This window comes from Lagenorhynchus albirostris, chromosome 13 (genome assembly GCF_949774975.1).
Source record: "Lagenorhynchus albirostris chromosome 13, mLagAlb1.1, whole genome shotgun sequence".
NCBI lineage: Eukaryota > Metazoa > Chordata > Mammalia > Artiodactyla > Delphinidae > Lagenorhynchus > Lagenorhynchus albirostris.
The window spans coordinates 19,428,844-19,449,524 of record NC_083107.1 but is presented as its reverse complement, the minus strand read 5'-3'; the positions used below and the strand labels follow the sequence as shown (position 1 = coordinate 19,449,524).

The 20,681-nt window shown below is 44.4% G+C and overlaps 2 protein-coding genes and 1 non-coding gene across 3 annotated transcripts in view; 2 read left to right on the top strand and 1 right to left on the bottom strand.

Moving 5' to 3' along the window:
• CTNNA2 (catenin alpha 2) overlaps nucleotides 1-20,681 on the top strand; it is a 1,202,879-nt gene that overhangs the window by 832,136 nt on the left and 350,062 nt on the right. The window lies entirely within an intron of this gene.
• Nucleotides 7,065-8,933, bottom strand: LRRTM1 (leucine rich repeat transmembrane neuronal 1). The gene has a single exon (XM_060169629.1). The coding sequence runs from the start codon at nucleotides 8,931-8,933 to the stop codon at nucleotides 7,365-7,367; it is 1,569 nt and encodes a 522-aa protein (XP_060025612.1). The 3' UTR covers nucleotides 7,065-7,364.
• On the top strand, nucleotides 13,978-14,100 carry LOC132532045 (small nucleolar RNA SNORA72). Its single transcript, XR_009544304.1, has one exon. It is a non-coding gene; the product is annotated as a small nucleolar RNA SNORA72 (small nucleolar RNA).

Genomic DNA, 20,681 nt, shown 5'->3' with positions numbered 1-20,681 from the left:
AAATCCACATCTCTGTGGGAGGGACCCAGGCATCAATATTTGTTAAAGCTCCCAAGTGCTTTCAATGTGCAGCCAGGGTGGAGAAGCATTTTCCTAGCTGAGCAAAAGAAAGAAGGATGCAACTAGAAAATTATCTTTTTTCTCATAAAGCAGAGAGAAAAATGGCTTCCCAACATGACATTGATAAGAAGCCAATAGCCAACCTGGTAGAGCAGAGTCAGGAAAGAAACGATTAAAAAGGGTTGTGGAGTAGAGTTGGTGTATCACAGCCGCTCCCGATGATTATTCGATCAATATAAAGCACAAATCTTGAAACTCTCTCCCCTCTTGCTCTCTTTTTTTCCTCTCTCTTCCCCTCTCCCCCCACCTTCCAACCTTGACTTTTACTTTTCCCACCTCTCCCTTTCTCCATCCCTCCCCCTTGCTCTCATTTTACTAAAGGGCTCTGAACCCCTAGTTTTCATTGTAGCCACTTACTCAGATCTAGTAAGTTATTTCAGGAGTCCTGTGCAAACGTTTGCCTGTACTTCTTCCCTGCCCCCACCCTCCACCTCAGTGACTTCTTCAGCCTTTTTACTGGTCCTGCTTCATGACAGTTCGCTGTGTCTCCCCATCTCACGTGTGGGTGAGTGTGAGTGTGTGTCCTCTCTAGGGTTTCCTTTCATCTTCCTGCACGTTCTAAAAACCCCATTTTCCACCCACACTTGCCCGTGCTTTCTCATCTGTTTTCCAGCATACCCACATCCCTCTCTGAAGCCCTGGTCTCTTTGTGAATTTTTATCTACCATTACACGTTCACATGCAGTCAAGCCTGATGAATCAGAATATTTGGGGAATGGGAATTCAGGGGAATTTTAATTTTCTGGTTAAGTGGCACTAGCTTGAAACCACTTTTGTTTTATTGTCGGGGAAAATAATGAAATAGAAGCCTAGAACCCGAAGGGTCCTTAGGGAATACCTGGATGAACCCTCCCAAAGGCAAAGAGAGAGAGGCTGTCTGCAGTTAGGATGACTACCAGTTGGACCCAAGGCCTGTGAGTACCAGCTCCAGGTCTAAAGACCATCTCTCCTGACTTCAAGACCCGGGTTCTTTCAGAGCACACTCTCGACATAGCCTGCAGAATTGTTGATTAACCAGGACCGATCAAAAGTAAGTTGCATTTTTGAAGTGAACTCTCTAGTTCTCTCCTAATGTCATAGGCCCATAAACTCATCAATGTGGTCTGCCTGGCCCCAAATGCCTTTCAGTTTGTGATGCCTGCATCTCTAGACCATCCTGCTGCTAAGGTCTGAAATCATGGCCCTGATTAATATGTCCACCACTCACTAGACTAAGCAGATTGATTTTTATTTTGGCTGCACCACATGGTCTATGGGATCTTAGTTCCCCAACCAGGGATCAAACCCACGCCCCCTGAGTTGGAAGTGCGGAGTCTTAACCACTGGACCTCCAGGGAAGTCCCAGCACGTTGATTTTTCAAATGAAAGCCCATTCCCACCTTGGAGACATTCCAGGCTTGGCTGGAGAAAGGGAAAAGCCCAGACATCAGAACACCTACTGAAAGGAATATCAAGTTTCTCATTTTCCTTCTTGTTAATTAAATATCCATTGTTAACTCAATTTTTTTTTCTGTTTCCTAAATGAGGTATTGCCAGAGAAAAAGTGGGTCAGTGGAGGGCTCTGATGGGTTTTGTCCCAGTTAATTTAAGTTTTGCCATATGTTGTTTGAGAAGCGTGTGCTAGCTACAGGTCCTCGCGCCGATTAGCAGCCAACCTGAGGGGTTTTCTTTAGACTTCCAATTCTCTTGCAAGAGAGGAAGGTTAGAAGGCAACAGAGCTGGGTGAACGAATCCAAGCAAAGCTGGAACGCAGCTTGTTGGTGTCAATGGCCTCATTACTCTATACCAGGGAGCAGAGTTTCTGAAACTCGGCACCCTTGACATTTTAGGGTAGATGATTCCTTGTTGAGGGGGCCTTCCTGTACATTGTGGGGTGCTCAGCAGGATCCATGACCTCTACTCACTGGATGCTGGTAGCCTCCCACCCCCAAGCATGAAAATCACAAATGTTTCTGGACATAACATTGATTGGGTGGCAGATTTGCCCCTGGTTGAGACCCACCACCATAGAGACATAGCCCATTTAATGACCAAGAGGGGTCATTAAATAAATCCTCAACAGTAATATATGAATACCTGGAAGACCTTAGTCTCTCTGAGTCCAAAATCCTCTGGTTAGTGGTTGGACTGGATGATTAACTGAACTTTGAGCTCCTGGAAGTCTGTGAGAGGTCTCCTCTGTTGGCAGAGTCCTGTATGACCCGATTACCAGAGGCCAGAGCAAACAAAGTCATGATGAAAATTCCTGGATTCAAGCATTGCACCCATGTCACCCACCAAGAATATGGTGAGCATGTACCCTTAGCCCAGGCTAGTCCTAGGGTCTTTGCTGGTTAGAGCAGTGGAGGAGGCAACCATTCAAGGAAATTAGAAACAGGGTATAGTTAAAAGGACACCAGACTGAATGCCCTGTGCTTCCAATTACTAGCTGTACAAAAACACTCAACCTCTCTAAACCTCAGGTTCCTCATGTAAAGATAAGGTCTAGATAAAGGCTCACATACCAAGTAACCATTCAATAAATGTATTTTCTCCGTCTCGTTTACAACCCTGACCAAGCCTTCAGGACGTAATAGCCAGGCTTTTGCTTTGAGCAAAAAACTGTAAACTGTGTCCAGCTGAGGAAGGCCAGGAGATGGGGCCCAGTCACAGGAGGAAGAATTCTGCCTGCAGGATCCCTGGAAAAAAATTTGAGTAGAGCAATTTTTAATGGAGAAATGTTTCGTAACCCTGAGGTGGAACTCCTTAGTTAGGTGCATGCTCTGTAAAGAATGCTTTGCTGGCTCTTACCACTAGGTAGCAGGCATACACCCTTCTATGGAATGAGGAGCTCAGAAGATCCCCAGCCTGCAGAGCCTCTACCACTCATCAACTAATGCCTGAAAATACCATCAGCCACCTCAGTCCTTTACACCTCGTGATTGATTTTATCAGATCCTTTTGTGAGTAAAAGTTTGATCATGGAAGAAGAAAGCAGGAGGATAATTAATGCTGGAGGGATTAGTTATATAATATGATCATGTGTATGTTGTTATACATGTGGTTATATAGATATATATATATATATATATACACACACACACACACATACATGACAATGTAGTATGTGTGACTATTACGTGTAATTTTATGTCATTTACGTATATGTATGTATGTGTATATCCCTAAACTTCTCCCAAAATATATTTCAGGAGCCTAATAGTCATATTCCAATTAACTCCTTGCTATTCGATATTCCATCCATGGCAAGCCCAAATCAACCAACATGACCATCTATCTAGAGGATATAATTGATGCTTATTTTGACTACCCTGAAACCTTATAATACCCATTCTCCAAAGCATAAAAATTCTGGCCTCTTGATAATGTTCTCTGTGAGAAGGGTATCTGATGCCTTTCATGATCCCAGGATGTGTGATCCACCAGTGCTTCCTTCTACACGGCTGCACCAGACAGAATAAGTGCCGAACTTGCTGACAAGTCGATTAATGTAACCCAGCAACACAGGAGGCCCCTAAGCCCTCCAGTGATCTGTGTGCAGTTGCTCAGGAAACTTGAGAGAAATAACAGGTAGTGTCTGCCCCTCTAATGACTTACACGTACTCATAAATGTGTGGTTGATGCTAAGTCATACCAAATGTCTCCTTCCTGAAGGCAGGGGAAAAAAGGTAAGGCACTCTTAGACTTTGAAGAGCTTGAGAGAATATTAAACATGAATTTTAAAAGTTTCCTTTTACTGGAATAACCTTTTCTTTATGACGGCAACTTTGCAGTCTTGAGAGCCTGGGCTGGCTGGTGGTCTCAACTATCAGGGCTGGAGTCTGAGCCCCAGGGGCTGCGTTTCCTCAGAGTGAAGGCCAAAGGATGGGTTTCATTTAACCTGCTCACTCTGGTACCACCTAAAAAAAAAAAAAAAAACTATTGGGGCTAAGACTGGTCTGAGAGTGTCATTTGAAAGGAGTTTTTTTTCTATATAAATATTTGAGAAACCTCTATACTAGGGCTGAACTTTAATCAGCTGGGAAGGTACTGCAAATGGAGGGTGAATCCATCACAATGCCCAGGAAGAGGCAATGCCCAGGTCTTAAATTCCTTCCAGACAGCACAGGACAAGGAGATCAGCACCCTCTGAGGGAAGAACAACAACAAAAAGGGTGCTACACCTTTAAAAAATCAGATTGTCTTTTAAATGCTCAGTAGTTTCCTTAGAGGGGGTCAGACAGAACAAGTTTCTTGAAGCTTAAAGATCAATTAATTTAAGAAAGAAAAGATTTCAAGTGTCATAAAACCTTACTTAAATCTACCAATTTCCCTCATTCTTGCCTTCCCCCACCTGCTGCCATTCTCCAAAGCAAGAGGTGCAGGAGCATGAAATGATGTGAGCTAAATTTCTGTTTGTGTAGGAAACATATTTCCTTGCCTATAAAGGCACACAGCACAGAGACAGTCAGACACACACACACACACACACACACACACACACACACACACAAATTAAGAACACAGTATTCATAACCATCATTTGTTCTCCAGGTCTCAGGTTACAGAGTCCTGTTTACAATAGTATTTCATTAGATTTACTTGGACTTCAGATCTTCTACATATGTGGTTTTTAGTCATACGGTGGGTAGGGGTGGCAGCAGCAAATGCCAAAGCATGATTATTCTCTAGCTTTTTCTCATGGCCACATTTACAAAAGAAGAATAAAGAGGGAAAAAGTCTTAGAGATAGGAGAGAAATTCTCCAGTTTCCAATATCCATATTTCTAGGGGGTAGGGTGGATCTGTGCTTCTGATGTTTGCCAATAAGGTTTTGCTTCTGGAAGCTTTCCCTGTAAGCACACCAACACCGCCCTTAATGCACCAAGCCAGAGCAGCTTTTGGCACTGGATTTCAGGAACCTTCCTAGGAGCACATCAAATCCATGGAATCCAAGGATTGAATTGAATCCTTCAGTTGCACAATTGGGGGATTTTTTCTTTTTTTCCAGAAAAGGTCTGTTGTCTCCTAGAGGAGGTCTCTTTATTGAGGTTTCATTATAGATGTTCCTGCAGTCCCTGCCCTCCAAGTGAGATGCTGTTTACAATGGCATTCCCAAATGATCATTCTTAGACTAAATCCAAAACCCCCTCAAAGTTATCAAAGCGTCTCTCTTCTAGAACATTACTAGTTTAAATGGGTGTTGCGTGCATGGTATGTGTCATAAAGTCATGTTTTAATTATAAACAAAATAAGATGAAGTTTCCTGGTCAGAGAAAATGAGATTATGGGGGGGGTGCGCACGCGCGCGCACGCACGCCCACGCGCACCCACGCGTCTGTGCGTGTGTAAGAAGCTCTCCACCAAGGCTTAACATCTTGGAGACATTTGCAAAATATTTCTCTTGAAAGAACCTCTTAGAAGCAGTATTTTTAGGCATACTGGGTTCTCCATTGGTAGAAGAGAAATCTACTAACAACCCTCAGATTAAGTAAACCTCCTGGTGATGCCATTCTGCATTTCAAACAGCTGATTGTGCCTTTTTAGGTAGGTGGCCGGAGGCATTTGCATTTTGGGAGAGGGTGGTGTATGTTTTCTCCCGCCATCCCTCTTCCTGTTATTCAGACTTGGCTCTCCCTCCCAAAAGAAAAGGAAAAAAGAAAGATGCCAGTCTGTAAGATCATTCAGAGGGGTGAGCACCTGAGTTTGAGAAAAACTTCTGGACATGGACAACATTAGCTCACCAGCTGTCACTCATGACAGTTTATTTCAATCACACATTTGCTTAAATTGCTAGCTAGTGAAAGACCATCACACATACTCCTCCCCTGTCCCTTCCCCACATCGCCACCTGCTACCACTCTTGAATTTAGTTCAATAAACAACCCACACCTCTGTGGACCTGGAAACCTATGAGGTTGGGAAGGGGAAATCACTGACCCCAACACAGAAAAAAACTAAGACAACACAGGAAAGCAGGCATCACACAACAGGGCAATCTGAAGAGAGGCAGCTTTTCTGTCCTGGGTTAACAAATTATTCCTGTTTCAGTAACATTGGAACATAGGATCAAAAGCTCATTTTCCCCATCCCACCGCACCCCCATCACTTCTGTATCCTGTCTGCCCCTAAAGTCTCCTGCTACAAGCAGCACCCAGGGAGGAGTTCAGCCCAGGGTAGGATTTTCCCACTGTTCCCCAGAGCAACTAGGAATGTGCTGTCACTGCTGAGAGCCTCAGCTTGCTGCAGTCTTACCAATATGCTCCAGAAAGCACAGTTTTCATCACCGAACATTTGTATTCCGCCTTATTTCCCTGAGTCAGACCACAGAGAGCAGGAGATGAGGGTCTTTCACTTGAGAGAGTATGGAAAAGGGAACAAATGCTACTAAGTCTGGTGAATCAAAGGCGTAGAAGAATAGTGAACCAGTGGCATTTGGGGGTGAGATTTTGAATCGATTTGAAAGATGCTTGTATTAAGTGCAAAAATGTTTCCTGCTCATAAGAAAAACTGTGTGGCACTGCCTTTTAAAAAGCATTTGCAATGATCTCTGCCTTAAAGGCTGAGCAAGGATGCTCAGTCCTCAGTCTGCCTTTCAATTGCTTTGAAGTGGCTAGATTGCACTGCACCCCCACCCCCAAATATAATATAAAGGGTCTTGCTTTTTTCAGTCCTTAATCATGTGGGGTACATCCACCTGATAAGCTGTTTGTCCTTCTTAATGTTTCAAAATGAGCCTGGCTACTTCTGAATTTCTGGATTTTCCCTGTGGCCACTAGATCACCCCTACACACACACACACACACACACACACACACACACACGGTGGGGGGAGGAAATTCTAACTGTTGCTTCACTCTTAACCAGGTAACAATTCATTTAGGTTACACCAGTCTGTAAAAACTGTAAATGCTATTTTATTTTAAACATTTTAAGTTTACAAAAAAAAATCAATGATTGGTACCTTTTTACACTCTCAGATTCCTGAATATGGACAGATCTTCAAAGGGAGGAAGGAGTTCTCATATGAAATTTAAGATAGACTGTCCTGAAGGTTGTGGGGTGGGGTTTTGTTGTGTTTTATCTCGTTTTTGTTTTTAAGACACAATAAAGCTAAAATGTCAAGTCTCTGGGAGAGATCCCCTTGCGGTTTCAGTCAAGGAGCATATCAGAGCACAGACAGGAGACCCCAGCCTGGTGCTTGCCGGCCCGCCCCGGCTGTCCAGGCATATTTGGTAGCGCACAGGTTGGGAGCCACTGGGACAATCACACCTCGCATTCCCTGGCGGGCTGCTGGTGGCAGGTACACGAGCCATACTCGTTGATGATGACCAGGGCTCCCTCAATGTGGTTCGGTTTGTAATCAACGTAGTATTCCTGGGCAGACATGGCAGCCATCTGATGCATGGTCTGTTTCTGCTTTTGCTTCCTGCGCTGCGTCACAAAGCACTGTCTGAGCTGCCTGAGACTGGCTGGGAAGCACTTCCAAGAGACATAGAGCACCAGGACCACGATGAGGAAGGAGAAAATGAGGGCCATGGTACCGGTGACCACCTTGTGAATCTGCACAGCGTTCTCGGCGTGTTCGCCGCCGGGGAGGGCCACGGTAGCCAGCTCAGGCGTGCTGTCGGGCTGCCCCTCCCTGCCGTCAGCGAGAGTGGTGGCCGGGCCGGCGGGGGATCCCAGGTCGCTGCGGTTGGTGACGGCGGAGAGCAGGTGGCCGCTGGTGGGCTCGGCCCCCTCCTCACACAGGTGGAAAGCGTACACTGCGTCCAGGACGTCCTCGCCCTGTGCGTACTCGGGGCTGGCGCACTGCAAGTTGCCATCGTAGCGCCCCTGGAAGTTGCTGAGCCACGAAGCCAGGGCGCACACGTTGCGCCCACAGTCCCAGAGGTTCCCGGCCAGGGTGACGCTCGTCAGCGACTTCCAGGAGTTGAGGATACGGGGCTCGATGTAGGTGAGACGGTTGGAGTCCAGCTGCAGGGACTGGAGGTGTGGCACGGTCTCGAACACATGGGGCTCCATGTACTCGATCTCGTTGCCCGACAGGTCCATTTTCTCCAGGTTCCATACCCAGTCCAGCGAGCTGACCACAATGGCCACCTTGTTCCTCCTCAGGCAGAGCGAGTGCAGGGAGATGAGGCGGGGGAAGTGGGCAAAGTTCACCTTGACCAAGTCGTTGTGCTCCAGGTGCAGCTCGGTGAGCTTGAACAAGCCGGCGAAAGAGTTGCGCGCCAGACTCTTGAGCTGATTGTATCCGATGTCGAGAAACTTGAGGCTGCGGCAGTCCTGGAAGATGCGCACGGGCACGAACTGGATGGCGTTGGCCCGCATGTGCAGCGTGGTGAGCTTCCGCAGCCCGTGGAAGAGATCGGGCGCGAGCGCCTGCAGCTTGTTGTACGAGAGGTCCACGCTGCGCAGGTTGGGCATGGGCCGGAAGGTGGTGTTGGCCAGTTGGGTGATCTGGTTGGAACTCAGTGTGAGTTCCTTAACTCGGCGCAGTTTCTGAAAGGCGTCCCCCTGCACCGAGCAGATGTGATTGTGATCCAGATAGAGCCACGTGAGCTGCATTAACCCCGTGAACTGGCCGGCGCGCAGCTCCGAGAGGCTGTTGTAGCGCAGGGACAAGCCCAGCAGGCCGGACAGGTTGTGGGGCGCCTCGGTGAGGTTGAGCGCCTCGCAGTACAGCAGCCGCCCCTCGCACCGGCACAGCTGCGGGCACCCGCTGGGGGCGGCGGGCAGCATCTGAAAGCAGGCCCCCAGCAAACACAAGACCACCCCCGAGGGCCTCCTCAGCAGCCAGTATAGACAGAGACCGAGCAGCAGGAAATCCATTAGCGAGAATCTTTCCAGAGAGGCTGGAGAATGTCCATTGGAAGCGCTCGGTCAGAAATCTACATCATATTTTATTCCGAGGGAGGGGGAGCGGGGGAGGGGGAGAAAAGGGCAAAAATCAAATAAATACATTGAAATAAAGCAGGACCCCCCCTCCCCAAAGCCACACGTTCACCTCTAAGCATGCAGAAAGCTGGGCAGCATAGAAAGTTCACAGCCACGTAAAGATCAAAGAGATGGTGATTTGGTCCATGTTAGATGCTGCAGCAAAGGGAGGAAAAAAAAAATCTTCGGGAAAGAATTTAATTAAAAAGTGTCTTACCCACCCTTTTCCAGAGAGTGACAACCTCCATTCAGCTGCTCCCTTTGTGTGCAGGCTAATTATATGCAGGGCGAGAGAAGACCCCTCTGTGTTTCCGAGGCAGCCCCGGTCCGCGGCCGGCGGATCTGGCAGGCGCACAATGTCTCACTTTGCTGCTCCGCTCGGGGCTGCAAGGGCGGCCGGCGAGGCGGGGAGGCGACTTCTAGGACCCGCAAGTTTCCCAACTGCGTGCGGGAGCCGGGGCTTCGCCTTCCTGCCGCTGTCCTTTCCTTCTGCAGTTCGGACTGTGACGTTGTGGGGGAAAAAACCTCCAAACTCGGGGCTCGCGACTCCCCAGGATTTGACAGTCTGGTTAATGTCCGTCATTGGAAAGGACCACTGACCGGCGCCACCTTTTGCTCCGCGGAGACAGCCTGCCATTCGCGCCCGGGGCGGCTGCGGAGAGCGGGCTCGCTCATGCTTTGCGGGCGGCGGGGAGGTGCGGGCGGCGGGCGGCTCGGGTGGCGACGCTGGGAGCGGGGAGCGGCGCCCGGCGCCCGGGCTCCTTCCCTCCGCCAGGCAGTGTGAGGCGCGAGCTTGCACCGGCACCTACTGCTCACTGAGTGTCGTAAGCTGCTCACGATTGTGCGTCTTCCCGGAGCACCTCAGACATGGGCAGATTGAAAAGGGGTGGGCAGAAAACCAACATTCTCCAGAGCCACTAAAGTAATATATGTTCTTTGATGAAATGGAAATAACTTTCAGCTTTTTGGTCCATATTTCCAAAAAGAAAAAAAAAAAAAAGGAGGGGGGATGGAGGTTTGGAAAAGCATCATCAACGACAAGAGATTTCCAAGTGGGAGACTGAAATATTCTGTTCCGCCCTCCCCTTCCCTTCGGGGAACGTTCCCCCCTCCCCCTTTAAAGCTGTCTACGTGTAAGAGATACGTAGGAATCTGTAGAGAAATCAACATTTGGTCCTTTGCTTTAGAAAAGCAACTTGAGAGAAGCTAGAGGAAAGCAATGATTGTGGGGATTTGGCTGAGATTTTTCTTTTTTCCCTTGCGGGCACTGGAGTTCTGCAGTCAGCCAGCAATTTTAGGTGGTGGGTGGGGGAATGCTTTCCAAACTCAGCGGATTTGGAAAGCCATCCTGGTCCTGGCGGTAGACCTAGAGTGGCAGAAACCTATGTCTGTGTACAGGGAGTTTTTCTTGCCCGAGATCCCTCTGGGGCTTCACCAGTCTCCATAGATGTCTGTGGGGTCCCGGGTGGATTAAAGAAAGATTCTAATGTCTGACACCGGGAGGGCTGACCCTGACGTGCTACTCATGGTGATTACAGAACCCTGCAGTACACTCCGCTCCAGGAGAATGTGCGAGAGGATGAGAGGAGAAGGGGTAGTTTAAACCCTCATGAAGCCTACCCCTTTCTATATATACACCCAGTACTTAATCTTTGAGACTGTTACTAAATTGTATCATCTGAGCATGAAGAGGTCTTAGCCTGATTATTTCCATTAACACTCACTTATGGATGGGCTCCTTAAGCTTCTTATGTTGAGCTCTGTCTTGTTCCAACTGGTCTGGAGAGGGTCTGCATTGCTGTTGTCAGGGACCTGTTGGTCATCTGTTTAAAAAAAAAAAAGAGAGAAACCCGGCTGGAAGTGAGTGGATAAGCCTACCTTCTTGACAAATATGCCCAAGGAGGCAATAGGGAGAATCCAATGTAAATTTCCAGCTCCTCACTTCTAATTCCCATCATATCTGACTCTTAGGAACTGAAAATAAGTGGGCATTATCTATAGTTGTGCTCTCATTGATAAGAATGAGGTGGATTACCAAAGCTCCAGGGTTGGACTGGCTTTGGACAAATAACTAAGTTGCTCCTTACATTCAAGCTAAAGACACTACTAACCAGTGGAATCAAAGTCACCAAAGACTAGTAGTACTTTTCAGGGAAAGTTTTATGAACAGGGGCATGAATCATTCCGTTTCGTATTCCTCTGAGCTCTGGCCTGGTCATTCATCTCTGAGATGCATCCTTCAATTGGAAAGAAAACAAAGCTGAAATGTCCTAGACATCACATGCTGTCTTAGGAGCTAAAAGAGACATTAGAAAATCTGAATTTTGCACATGACGAAACTGAGGTACAGAGACATCGGGTGATTATCCGAGGTCTCACAGCTTGTTACTGGCACAGATAGGTTATTTTCTGTCTCGCACCAAAGTGGTGGCCTTCCTTTCCCATTCTTGATGGTCAGCTCTCCAGCCCTCTTGCCTCCTGCCTGACTCTGGACTGGGCACTGGCACCTCCAGGGTGCTGCGGAACACTTTAACAGACAGACAATTTCACCATCAAGTGTTTTCACCTCTTGCCAAGATAATTATTCCTCACAGCAAGCCGGCTGATTGAGCCATAAACTCTAAAGGGTTGGGGAGCTGGGGCAGGCAGGGGTAAACACTGGCCAACCATTCAGCAAGTATTGTGAGTACAAGCCACCCAATCCCCATGGCTGCTAGGAAGAAAATTCTCCTAATGCAGGCAGCTTGCAAAGTGGTGCTAGAGCCTGCCAAATGGGCAAGAAGAGGTCCCACTTTGGATGTCACTTGATTTGTAGAGCTGGTACAGAGGCAGAAAAGAGTTGAGTGTTGGCAAGAAGGAAGGAAAATAAAATTAAATTCACTGCATTTATATGTGAGCTTTCTTCTAAGTATGATCCTCAAAACGCAGAAGATATGTCTAGACTGTAATTAAAAAATACATATGTACATATATATATTGCTTTTCACATTATTATCCTGCAAATCATTTCATCTGGATGGTATCTTTAAATCTTTCCCACTTCTAATGTGGCAAGTTTGCATCTTTTCTACGGTTTTAAACCCCTTGGCAGAACCGTATACATTAACAGATTGAAATGAGCTTTATTGAAATTTAGCTATTCTAAGTCATCTAAGTTGCAGAATCCCAATTTATTATGTATTTAAAGCATACCAGCCCTGATTAAATCAATGCAAATTAGGTTAAATAAGAACAACATGAATCAAGTGTTTCAGCAAAGTTGAGTCGAGAAACGACAACTTTTGAGTCACCAGAGCAGGCTGATATAGCTGGTGTTCATGAGTTTTAATGTCATGCCTCTTAGGGTCCAACACACTAAAAAGTAAAAAAAGGGAAAGAGCTCACATAAACTTCTTTCTTTCCTCATGTTTGATCTCTCATAACTCTTTACCTCTCTTGTGAGAACATCTAATGCATCAGGCTGTAATGTGACGATTGTGTATATACATGATCAATCTCTTTTTCTGGGCTAAGCACAGGTTTCTGTTGGTAAATGTCTTCTCCTTCAGCGTCGGATGCTGATGAGAGATATTTTACACACTTTAAAAACACCCTTGTTATTTTCCGTGTTTGTATGGGGAAAGATATTTAGCATGTCTTGCTGAACTGCCATAGTAGCTGAGCAAGAAAGGCACCTCAAGCCATTAGGCCAACATGTGATTGGGGAGTGGGGTAAGAAAGGATAAGAATCTTGAAAACGTGGACTCAGCAAATGGGAAGGAACTCAGGGGTACGTGAAGTATGGATCTGATTGCCAAAACACAATCTGGAACTAAGAGGTGGAAGAGCAAGCTCGATGCAGCTGGAGAGGCCAGAAGTATAGTTTGGAGGCGGGAGAGGTAATTAATTCCTCCTCTTCTAAACCTTATACTGATACCTTAACCTTTGCATAATAAACCCTCCTTGCTTCTTCTTGGTACTTTATGTTGTGATGGGGTGCTAGGGGGGCGGTCACATACAGTTGTTTTTTTTTTTTTTCTTGAAATGTTGTACCTCTCCCATTTCATCTCAACTGAAGGCCACCTCCAATTCGTTTATTTGAGTCAAAATAGTTTGTGAACATAGAGGTGCAAGTGACAAAAGTCTGAAATGAGCATGCATTCTGAGGATTGGCCTTCCAATAGTCATCTTTGGCAGTGTTCAAGGAAAGACAAATTCAAGTGGTGATTTTAATGTTCTGTCATTGCTTGCTCCAGCCTGGACCTTGGTCTTTATGTGGTTGTCTTTACTTTTCAGCAGTGAGCACTGGCTTTTCTTTAAAAGGAAACGTTTAGATGTAGGGGAGGAGGGTGGGAGTCACAATTTCAAAAGGAGAGAATTAACTCTGTTGTTCCCGTGGGCACACAGCATATAACTGGCCTTTTACAGAGCACCTCTGAAGACGTATATGGGGCCAAAGGGTGAGGGTTGTAAGGTTTCTCTCGGGAGATCCACTTAGGAGGAACACATTAAAAAAAGGTCATTTTTCTTATCAAACTTATCCCCCTCTTAAAACAAGGTAGTGATATGGATAGCACTAAGGCAACACCTAACATCTTGCATTGATATTAAGTCATGGGAGTAAACCAAAGAAATGCAATTACTTAGTGCTTTCCTCCTGGAGCTTTAGGTAGGGAAGAGCAGCAGACACTGAGAGACTTAGCCGGTAATAATTATATGTGGCCCAGTGCTTGAGAGTAAATGTCTCTAGAACATACAAATGTGAAGAGCTGACAGGTCAAATGGGACCAGTGAAGGAAGTAAAGTGTATGAAGTAGTTTAAGGACTCAGGGCTCACTGACTGGAGAGATGGTCATCGTGAAGGCATACCTACGATGGGGAACTGCAATGCATATATCATGATGAGTGGATTAATTCCCTAGTTCTCGGGGGGAAGAAGATATACAGGGACAAATGGAATCTGTGTTGGGAGAGGAAGAAAGTTGGTAAAGGGCTTCCAAACATTCGCTCTATTAAGACCATCCATTGGTCCCCAGACCTAGTTCTTTCCCTAGGCCTGGTTTTATAAATACTCGTGATAAACCAAGTCTGCTTTGTATGATACATCTTATGTGGGAAGTGTGTGTGGCTTTAGGTATGTGACCAACCTTGAGAAATGACAGCACAGCTAGTGTAATAACTTTTGAAGATAACCATTGTTAACTGTATGATTACCATTTGCCATTAAATGAACTGTAAATTTTTTTTTTAAAAGGGCTTCCAATGCTATACTGAAAATTTTAGTTTGCTGTATTCTTCTAGCCTCTAAGACTGAACACCTTAGGGTTATCTTTGACTTTTGTAATAAATACCTGGGTTAGTTCCTGAGGCCTGTTCTGCTGTCCTGGGCCCCTCTCTACAAGCTTCCTCTGCACTGCCATATGCTCTGATCATGCCATATTATACCTAACTGCTGTATATACTCTCTCCATCTTTGCTTGCCTTCATTCTAGCCATCCTTCAAGGTTGATGTCAAATTTCCTCTATGACTTTTTTTTTTCTTGCCCACGCCACGCGGCACGTAGGATCCTAGTCCCCTGACCAGGGATCGAACCCATGTCCCCTGCAGAGGAAGCACAGAGTCTTAACCACTGGAGTGACAGGGAAGTTCCCTTCTATGACTTCTTAACTGATTCCCATGTAAAGTGATCTCTTATTCTCCTGAACTATATTAGCAGCTTACCTTTACCAATACTGCTCCTGGTGTGGTTCACTTTATATGAGTGTGGCAGCCATTTCTAATTATAGTATTTTAGAACTGAATGGGACCTTAACATCTTGGAGATTAGGAATAAAAAGACTTCAGCTGGGGTTCCTTGCTTTTCCATTTTCTCTCAGTTTGATCCTACACAGGTCACTCCATTATCAGTGAAATAGGACCAAGGATGGCTATCTTAAAGGATTCTTGGGGAAAATTCAATGATATCATGTATATTCGAATTTTGCAACTTGAAAATATAAGCATAGGACTAGCAGGCCTGGAGCATGTTAGAAAGGCAGAAGTTTAGGGTGTCTTCCTAGACCCATTGAATCAAATCTGCATTTTACCATTAGTTCCAGGTTAAAATTAAATTTTAAGAAGCACTCTGTTGGAGCACTCACAAATTCTATCCTGAAAAAGTAACTCAAGTATCATTAATTTCCTAGTTTATAATTCAGGAATTGAAGGGCCAGAAATGTTAAGTGATTGCCCAAGATGGGTGCTAGAATTTGGACAAAAACCTCATGTCTTCTGAATCTTGTTCTCTGTCCTATTAGATTTCAAACACGTAGAATGCGAAGTCTGTGTCTATCTCAGTACTTAGCACTTAGTAGGGCTCTTAATAAAGTTTGGTTTTACTGTTGGTAAGGCAGTAAGTATAGAGAGCCCTTGTACATGCTAGCCTCAGGCAGTTCCTGGCTTATATTACACCTCAGTTTTCTTATCACTGTCAATCTGTATGTATTTCTCATGGATGTCTAAGTGTTACCTTTTTATTATAGAAAAATGAAAAATGGGAGAAAAAAGCAAGAAAAAATATTTTAAATGAAGATTGTCACCTAAAATTCAACCACCTGGAGATAAACTATTAAGTTTTGGGTACATATTCTTTTAGAATTTTACTATTTCACATATATCTATATTTTCTAAAAATATGATAACATTATACATATTACTTTGTAACTATTTTTTTTCATTGTTGATATATTCCCATATCCAGAATACAAATTGATAGGATCATCTTCAATGGCTACAGACCATTCTATTTATTTTACCCATCTCCCTTTTTTACCAATTATGTTGATTATGGTTTTTAGCTCTTATGAAATGACTGGGATGAACTTCCTCATACATATACTACTATAGACTGGATGTTTGTGCCCCCCAGAATTCATATATTGAAACCTAATCCCCAATGTGATGGTATTCGGAGGTGGGGCCTGCCAGAGGTTATTAGATCACGAGACTGGAGCCCTCATGAATGAGATTGGTGCTCTTATAAAAGAGACCCAGAGAGCTCTCAGGCCCTTTCTGTCATGTGAGGACACAGTGAGAATACGGATGTCCATGAACTAGGAGGCAGGCTCTCACCAGATACCGAATCTGTAGGTGCCTTGACATTGGACTTCCAAGCCTGCAGAACTGTGAGAAAGAAATGTTTGTTGTTTAACAGCCAAGTCTATGGTAGTTTGTTATAGCAGCCTGAACAGACTAGGACATATACCCTTGCACATTTAGGCAACTGTGTCTTTAAATTTTAATTCCAGAAGTAGTATTGGTATTCAAAGAGTGGGGAGTTTTAAGAGACTTTCAATACCTAAGGCCAGATTATCCTCCTGAAAGGTTGTACATATTTCACCCTCAATATCTCTTTTGCTGCTTTCTTCTTCTCCTTGAGAAACTCCATTACAACACAGATAGAAACATCTTTTGGTTCCCTTTCCTTCATCTGGCTGGGGCACCGACTGAGATCCCTGTCGGAATCTGTTCTTGGTGCCTTGGAACCATCCTTCCTTCCCATTGCCATTTCCTCCCTCCTTCCTGAAGAGGCAGGTGGAGGCTTGGGCTTTGGGGTCTTCAGTGTTCCTTCTGGGAGCTCATGAGCATTTCATTGCCACATCTTATTAAGTAAATTATTTTTGCAAAGGTGTTAATGTCTGAAAATAGTTTAATGCTGTGTTACTTAAAATACTCTGTGGAGGTAAGAATGTTTAAATATATTTGTGAAATGCACTAGACTCTGTTCTTTGCTATTCACAACACACTATCTCAATCACGAGAAATCTTGTTTTTCATGGTTTCACCCACTTATTTGGGACATCTGTTAACATCAAACCAATGTGCCAAAATAGCTTAGGAAGCATTTATTTAATTGTAAACCCATAGGTATATTTGACTTTAACTTGGCTCTCACCATACCAAGAAGTGATTCTAAGGTTTAGATCTCAAACACTGTAACAGGATGCTGGTGCAAGAATCAGTTTTCTGTCAGGCCCCAAGAATTTATGGGGATAGCCAGACAACTATAGTTCTTCTGCTTGGTATTAGCAAGTCTTACCTCCTCATCCTAGCCACAAGTAATGGAACCAATTTGATTCTGTAGTAAGTTCTGTCCCTGATACATCTTGGCATTTAATTATCTTGTTTTCCAGATGTTGCTAATTTTGTCTTTGCAGGTAAAATGAAATTCCTTAAGGAAAGACTTGTTATTTTCCTGCTTTTAGTCTCCTTTAATATCTACCTCTAAAGATGTGAAAGACTATCATATATGAGAAACTATATACAAAGAGCATTGGAATTGCCACATTACGGTGATAAACCTGCCCCCTTTCCTCTTAGTGCAGTCTGGCACAGTGCTAGCTTTGTAGAGATTCTTGTTGAATCCACTTTATTAACTGGTTTGAATTCTTGCCTAATCAATAGCTTGGGGAATCTGAGCTAAATATAAAAAGCCTTTATATCACACTGACGTATAGGCACAAATTATTAACCCAGGAAGGTGCAAACTTTCAAAGTCACACACATTAATGCCATTTATATGTAGCTTCATTTCACAGATCTAGTTTGTATAGGAAATCCCCCACCATCCATGAGCAGTGAGCCTTCTGTAGTAAATTAACCAGTTGGATGCGTTTATGTCTTTATTCCATCATCTCCCTTTCTCTGGAACCACTTCTTAATCTCTCACAGGCACCTTGAGAATACCTTTTAATAATTTAGCATAAATGTCTGTTGCTGTTCTTATCTTTTTTCGTTAGAGTCAGATGGAGATTTAGCTGATGAGATAAAGTTAGATAAAATGTGGTGCCTGCCTTAGGTATTCTTAGATCTGGAGTGGAGGTGATGGGTAACAAGGCAGCATGATTCATGCTATGGCAGAGATGTAAGCAAGAACTGGGATTGGAGAGATTTCTCTAGCTAATTGAGCAAGGACAGTCAGAGGAGGTGGGAGAAAAGGAGGAGGGGTTGACCAGATAGACAGAGGGAGGCCACTCCGGTCAGTAGGCAAAGTCTGTGAAAAAACTACAGGGGCTTCTGAGATGCTTATGGTGTCTGGAGCACAGGAATGAAAGAGAGGGGACTGTGGAGAGATGAGACTGGAGTGTTAGCTCAGAGCCAGATTGGGAAGAGCTTCAACCTGGATTATGATTTCCAAAATGTGGGTACAAGGAATATAATCCTGATGATGGTCTTGAACACGAAGGGCAGGGAAAAGGATACTGAGATCAAGGAGAGCAGCTGGGAGCTTCCCATATCTGCCCAAGTGAGATATTGTGTGAGGCTGACTATATTAACATGAGAGATGGACATGACAGGATAAGTACAAAAATAGTTTTGCAATGGGATTGACAATCTTTTAAATGGTGCTTTTTCCAAGAAACAATTTAAGATGATTTCAATGAATGGATTGATTTAGGGTAGATGGGAGGAAAGGAAGAATAAGATGTGAAAGAAAACTCTAACTTATAGAGCTAAGAGTAAGCAGTTAACCCTGGCGGTCCAGTGGTTAGGACTCCGAGCTCTCACTGCCGAGGGCCTGGGTTCAATCCCTGGTTGGGGAACTAAGATGCCACAAGCTGTGAGGTGCAGCCAAATGAATAAATAAAAAATAAGAGTAAGCAGTTAAAGATGTGGACAGAGGTTACATCTGGATCTAAAGATCAGGGAATCCCTGGAACGTGCTTGGTAGTTATAGTGGTCGCAGTATATGCAAATCCTCAGCGAGAAAGCTGAGAATACAGCTGATGTACAATCAGAGGCCTTTGCAGTCTGGTAAGGTGCTGTGATGTGGGAAGCAGCTGGGTGATAGGGAGTATATGGCCTGTGCTATCTGCAAAGTACATGGTTTGATTAAAGGCTTTCAAATTCTAATTTTTAAGAATCCTATGCTATTCATAAGCAAGTGACACTGCAGGCGTTATTCAGCTTGTGGAATACCAGTTTGAAAAGCTTCTTTTAACGTGATGATTCTCAACGTGGAAGAATAGGAGGGAGCAGAGGAGGTGGAGGTCACTTCAATAGGAGGCACAAAGTGAGGAACACTGCCCAAGTCCGTAGTGAGCAGCCTTTAATATATAGTCATGGCCATGAGACTGTGAGTAATAGGTATTTCACATGGCTGTGAAAAAGAAAAAATATGGTGGAGATTGACAGGTTTTGAGATGAGCCCAGATGGTCAAGGACCATCAACATTGGGAGAGGCCGCCCAACAGTGAGTAAACCTGCAAAGGAACAGTGCAACACCAGTGCTGTCTGTCTAAGGACTCTGGGTCAAAGACTGGCTGATGTTGAGTCCTTCCCCCAAGAGGGTTTGCCATTGGCATCTCATATCAGTGTAAGATCATTCCTTTGTAACTGAGCCTAGCATTACCTTCTCAAGCATGAAACAGGTGAGGGCTGGAGATCATGTCCTTCAGAATGTAATTCTGTATTTGCATCTTAGCAGAAGAATTGAGACACTGAATAACTTACTGCAAGGAACTTTTGAAATTTCTGACTCTGTGCTAGGCTAAAACAGTGTTCTGCCATTTACAAACTGTGTGACCTGGGCACGTGACTTAACTTCTAAACAGGAGGATTCAACATAGTAAAATACAAGGTAAAAATAAATTTAATTATAATATAGAAAAATAGTTCCTATTCTATTGCAGTAACTACTGATATCCATTTCTATTATATGAGACCAAAATTATACCACATAGAATGAAGACGAGAAGGAAAAAGAATCATAAGCACAAATGGTGTTATGCACCTCTGATTTAAACTCTTATTGCTCCTTCTTAAGTATCAATCAGTTCATATCTTAGAGGCTGCATGAAAAAAATAAAACAAAGCCAACAAACAAAAACTTTGGTGGTTAAAACAACAATCATTTTATTTAGCTCATGGTCCTGTGTGTTGGGTCAGATCTTCTGTATAAGCCAGCTTGACTGTGGTTAACTGGAGAATTAGCTGGAGACTGTATAACATAGGATGGCTTCACTCAAAGGGATGGCGATTGGCAGGCTGTTAGCAGGGGGACCTTGCTTCTCTTCCATGCGGCCTTTCATCCTCCAGAAGGCTAGGTCTGGTGCAACTGTGTGGTGACTGAAGGGTTCTAAGAGCAGCGAGAGACTGCAAGTCTCAGTGCACAAGTATTTTTCAGGTCTTGCCTCCAGCAGGTTGCTAGTGTCTGTTGTCCAAAGCTAGACATGTGGTCATCCTGACTCAAGGAAAGGAGAAAGAGGCTTCATCTCTGCATGGATGAGGAAGAATTTTGGGTCATTTTTGTAGGTTAAATAAAATAGTACTGGCTTAATGTTACTATAACTGTTAAGTACAATACTAAATGCTCTAAAGTGATTTTTATTTCTCAAGCCACGTGACCCAAACAGCATCATCCTTAAACACAAGGACCAGCGGAACAAGCATCACCTAGAGCTTGTTAGAAATGCAGACTCTCAGACTCCACCCAAGATAGACTTGAATTAGAATCTACATTTTTACAAGATTCCTAGGTGATTCATAAACCCGTAAGGTTTTAGAAGCACTGAATCTTTTCTCTGTTCCTCATAATTCCCTTTCCTAGGTTGCTATGTTCTCCTGTTGAGTGATAGATCTTTGATTTTTAAAGGTGCCAGAACTGTTTCCTCTGTACAATTGAA

Bases quoted from the DNA above. Each gene is read 5' to 3' on its own strand.
- LRRTM1 (XM_060169629.1), bottom strand. From the start codon at position 8,933: ATGGATTTCCTGCTGCTCGGTCTCTGTCTATACTGGCTGCTGAGGAGG.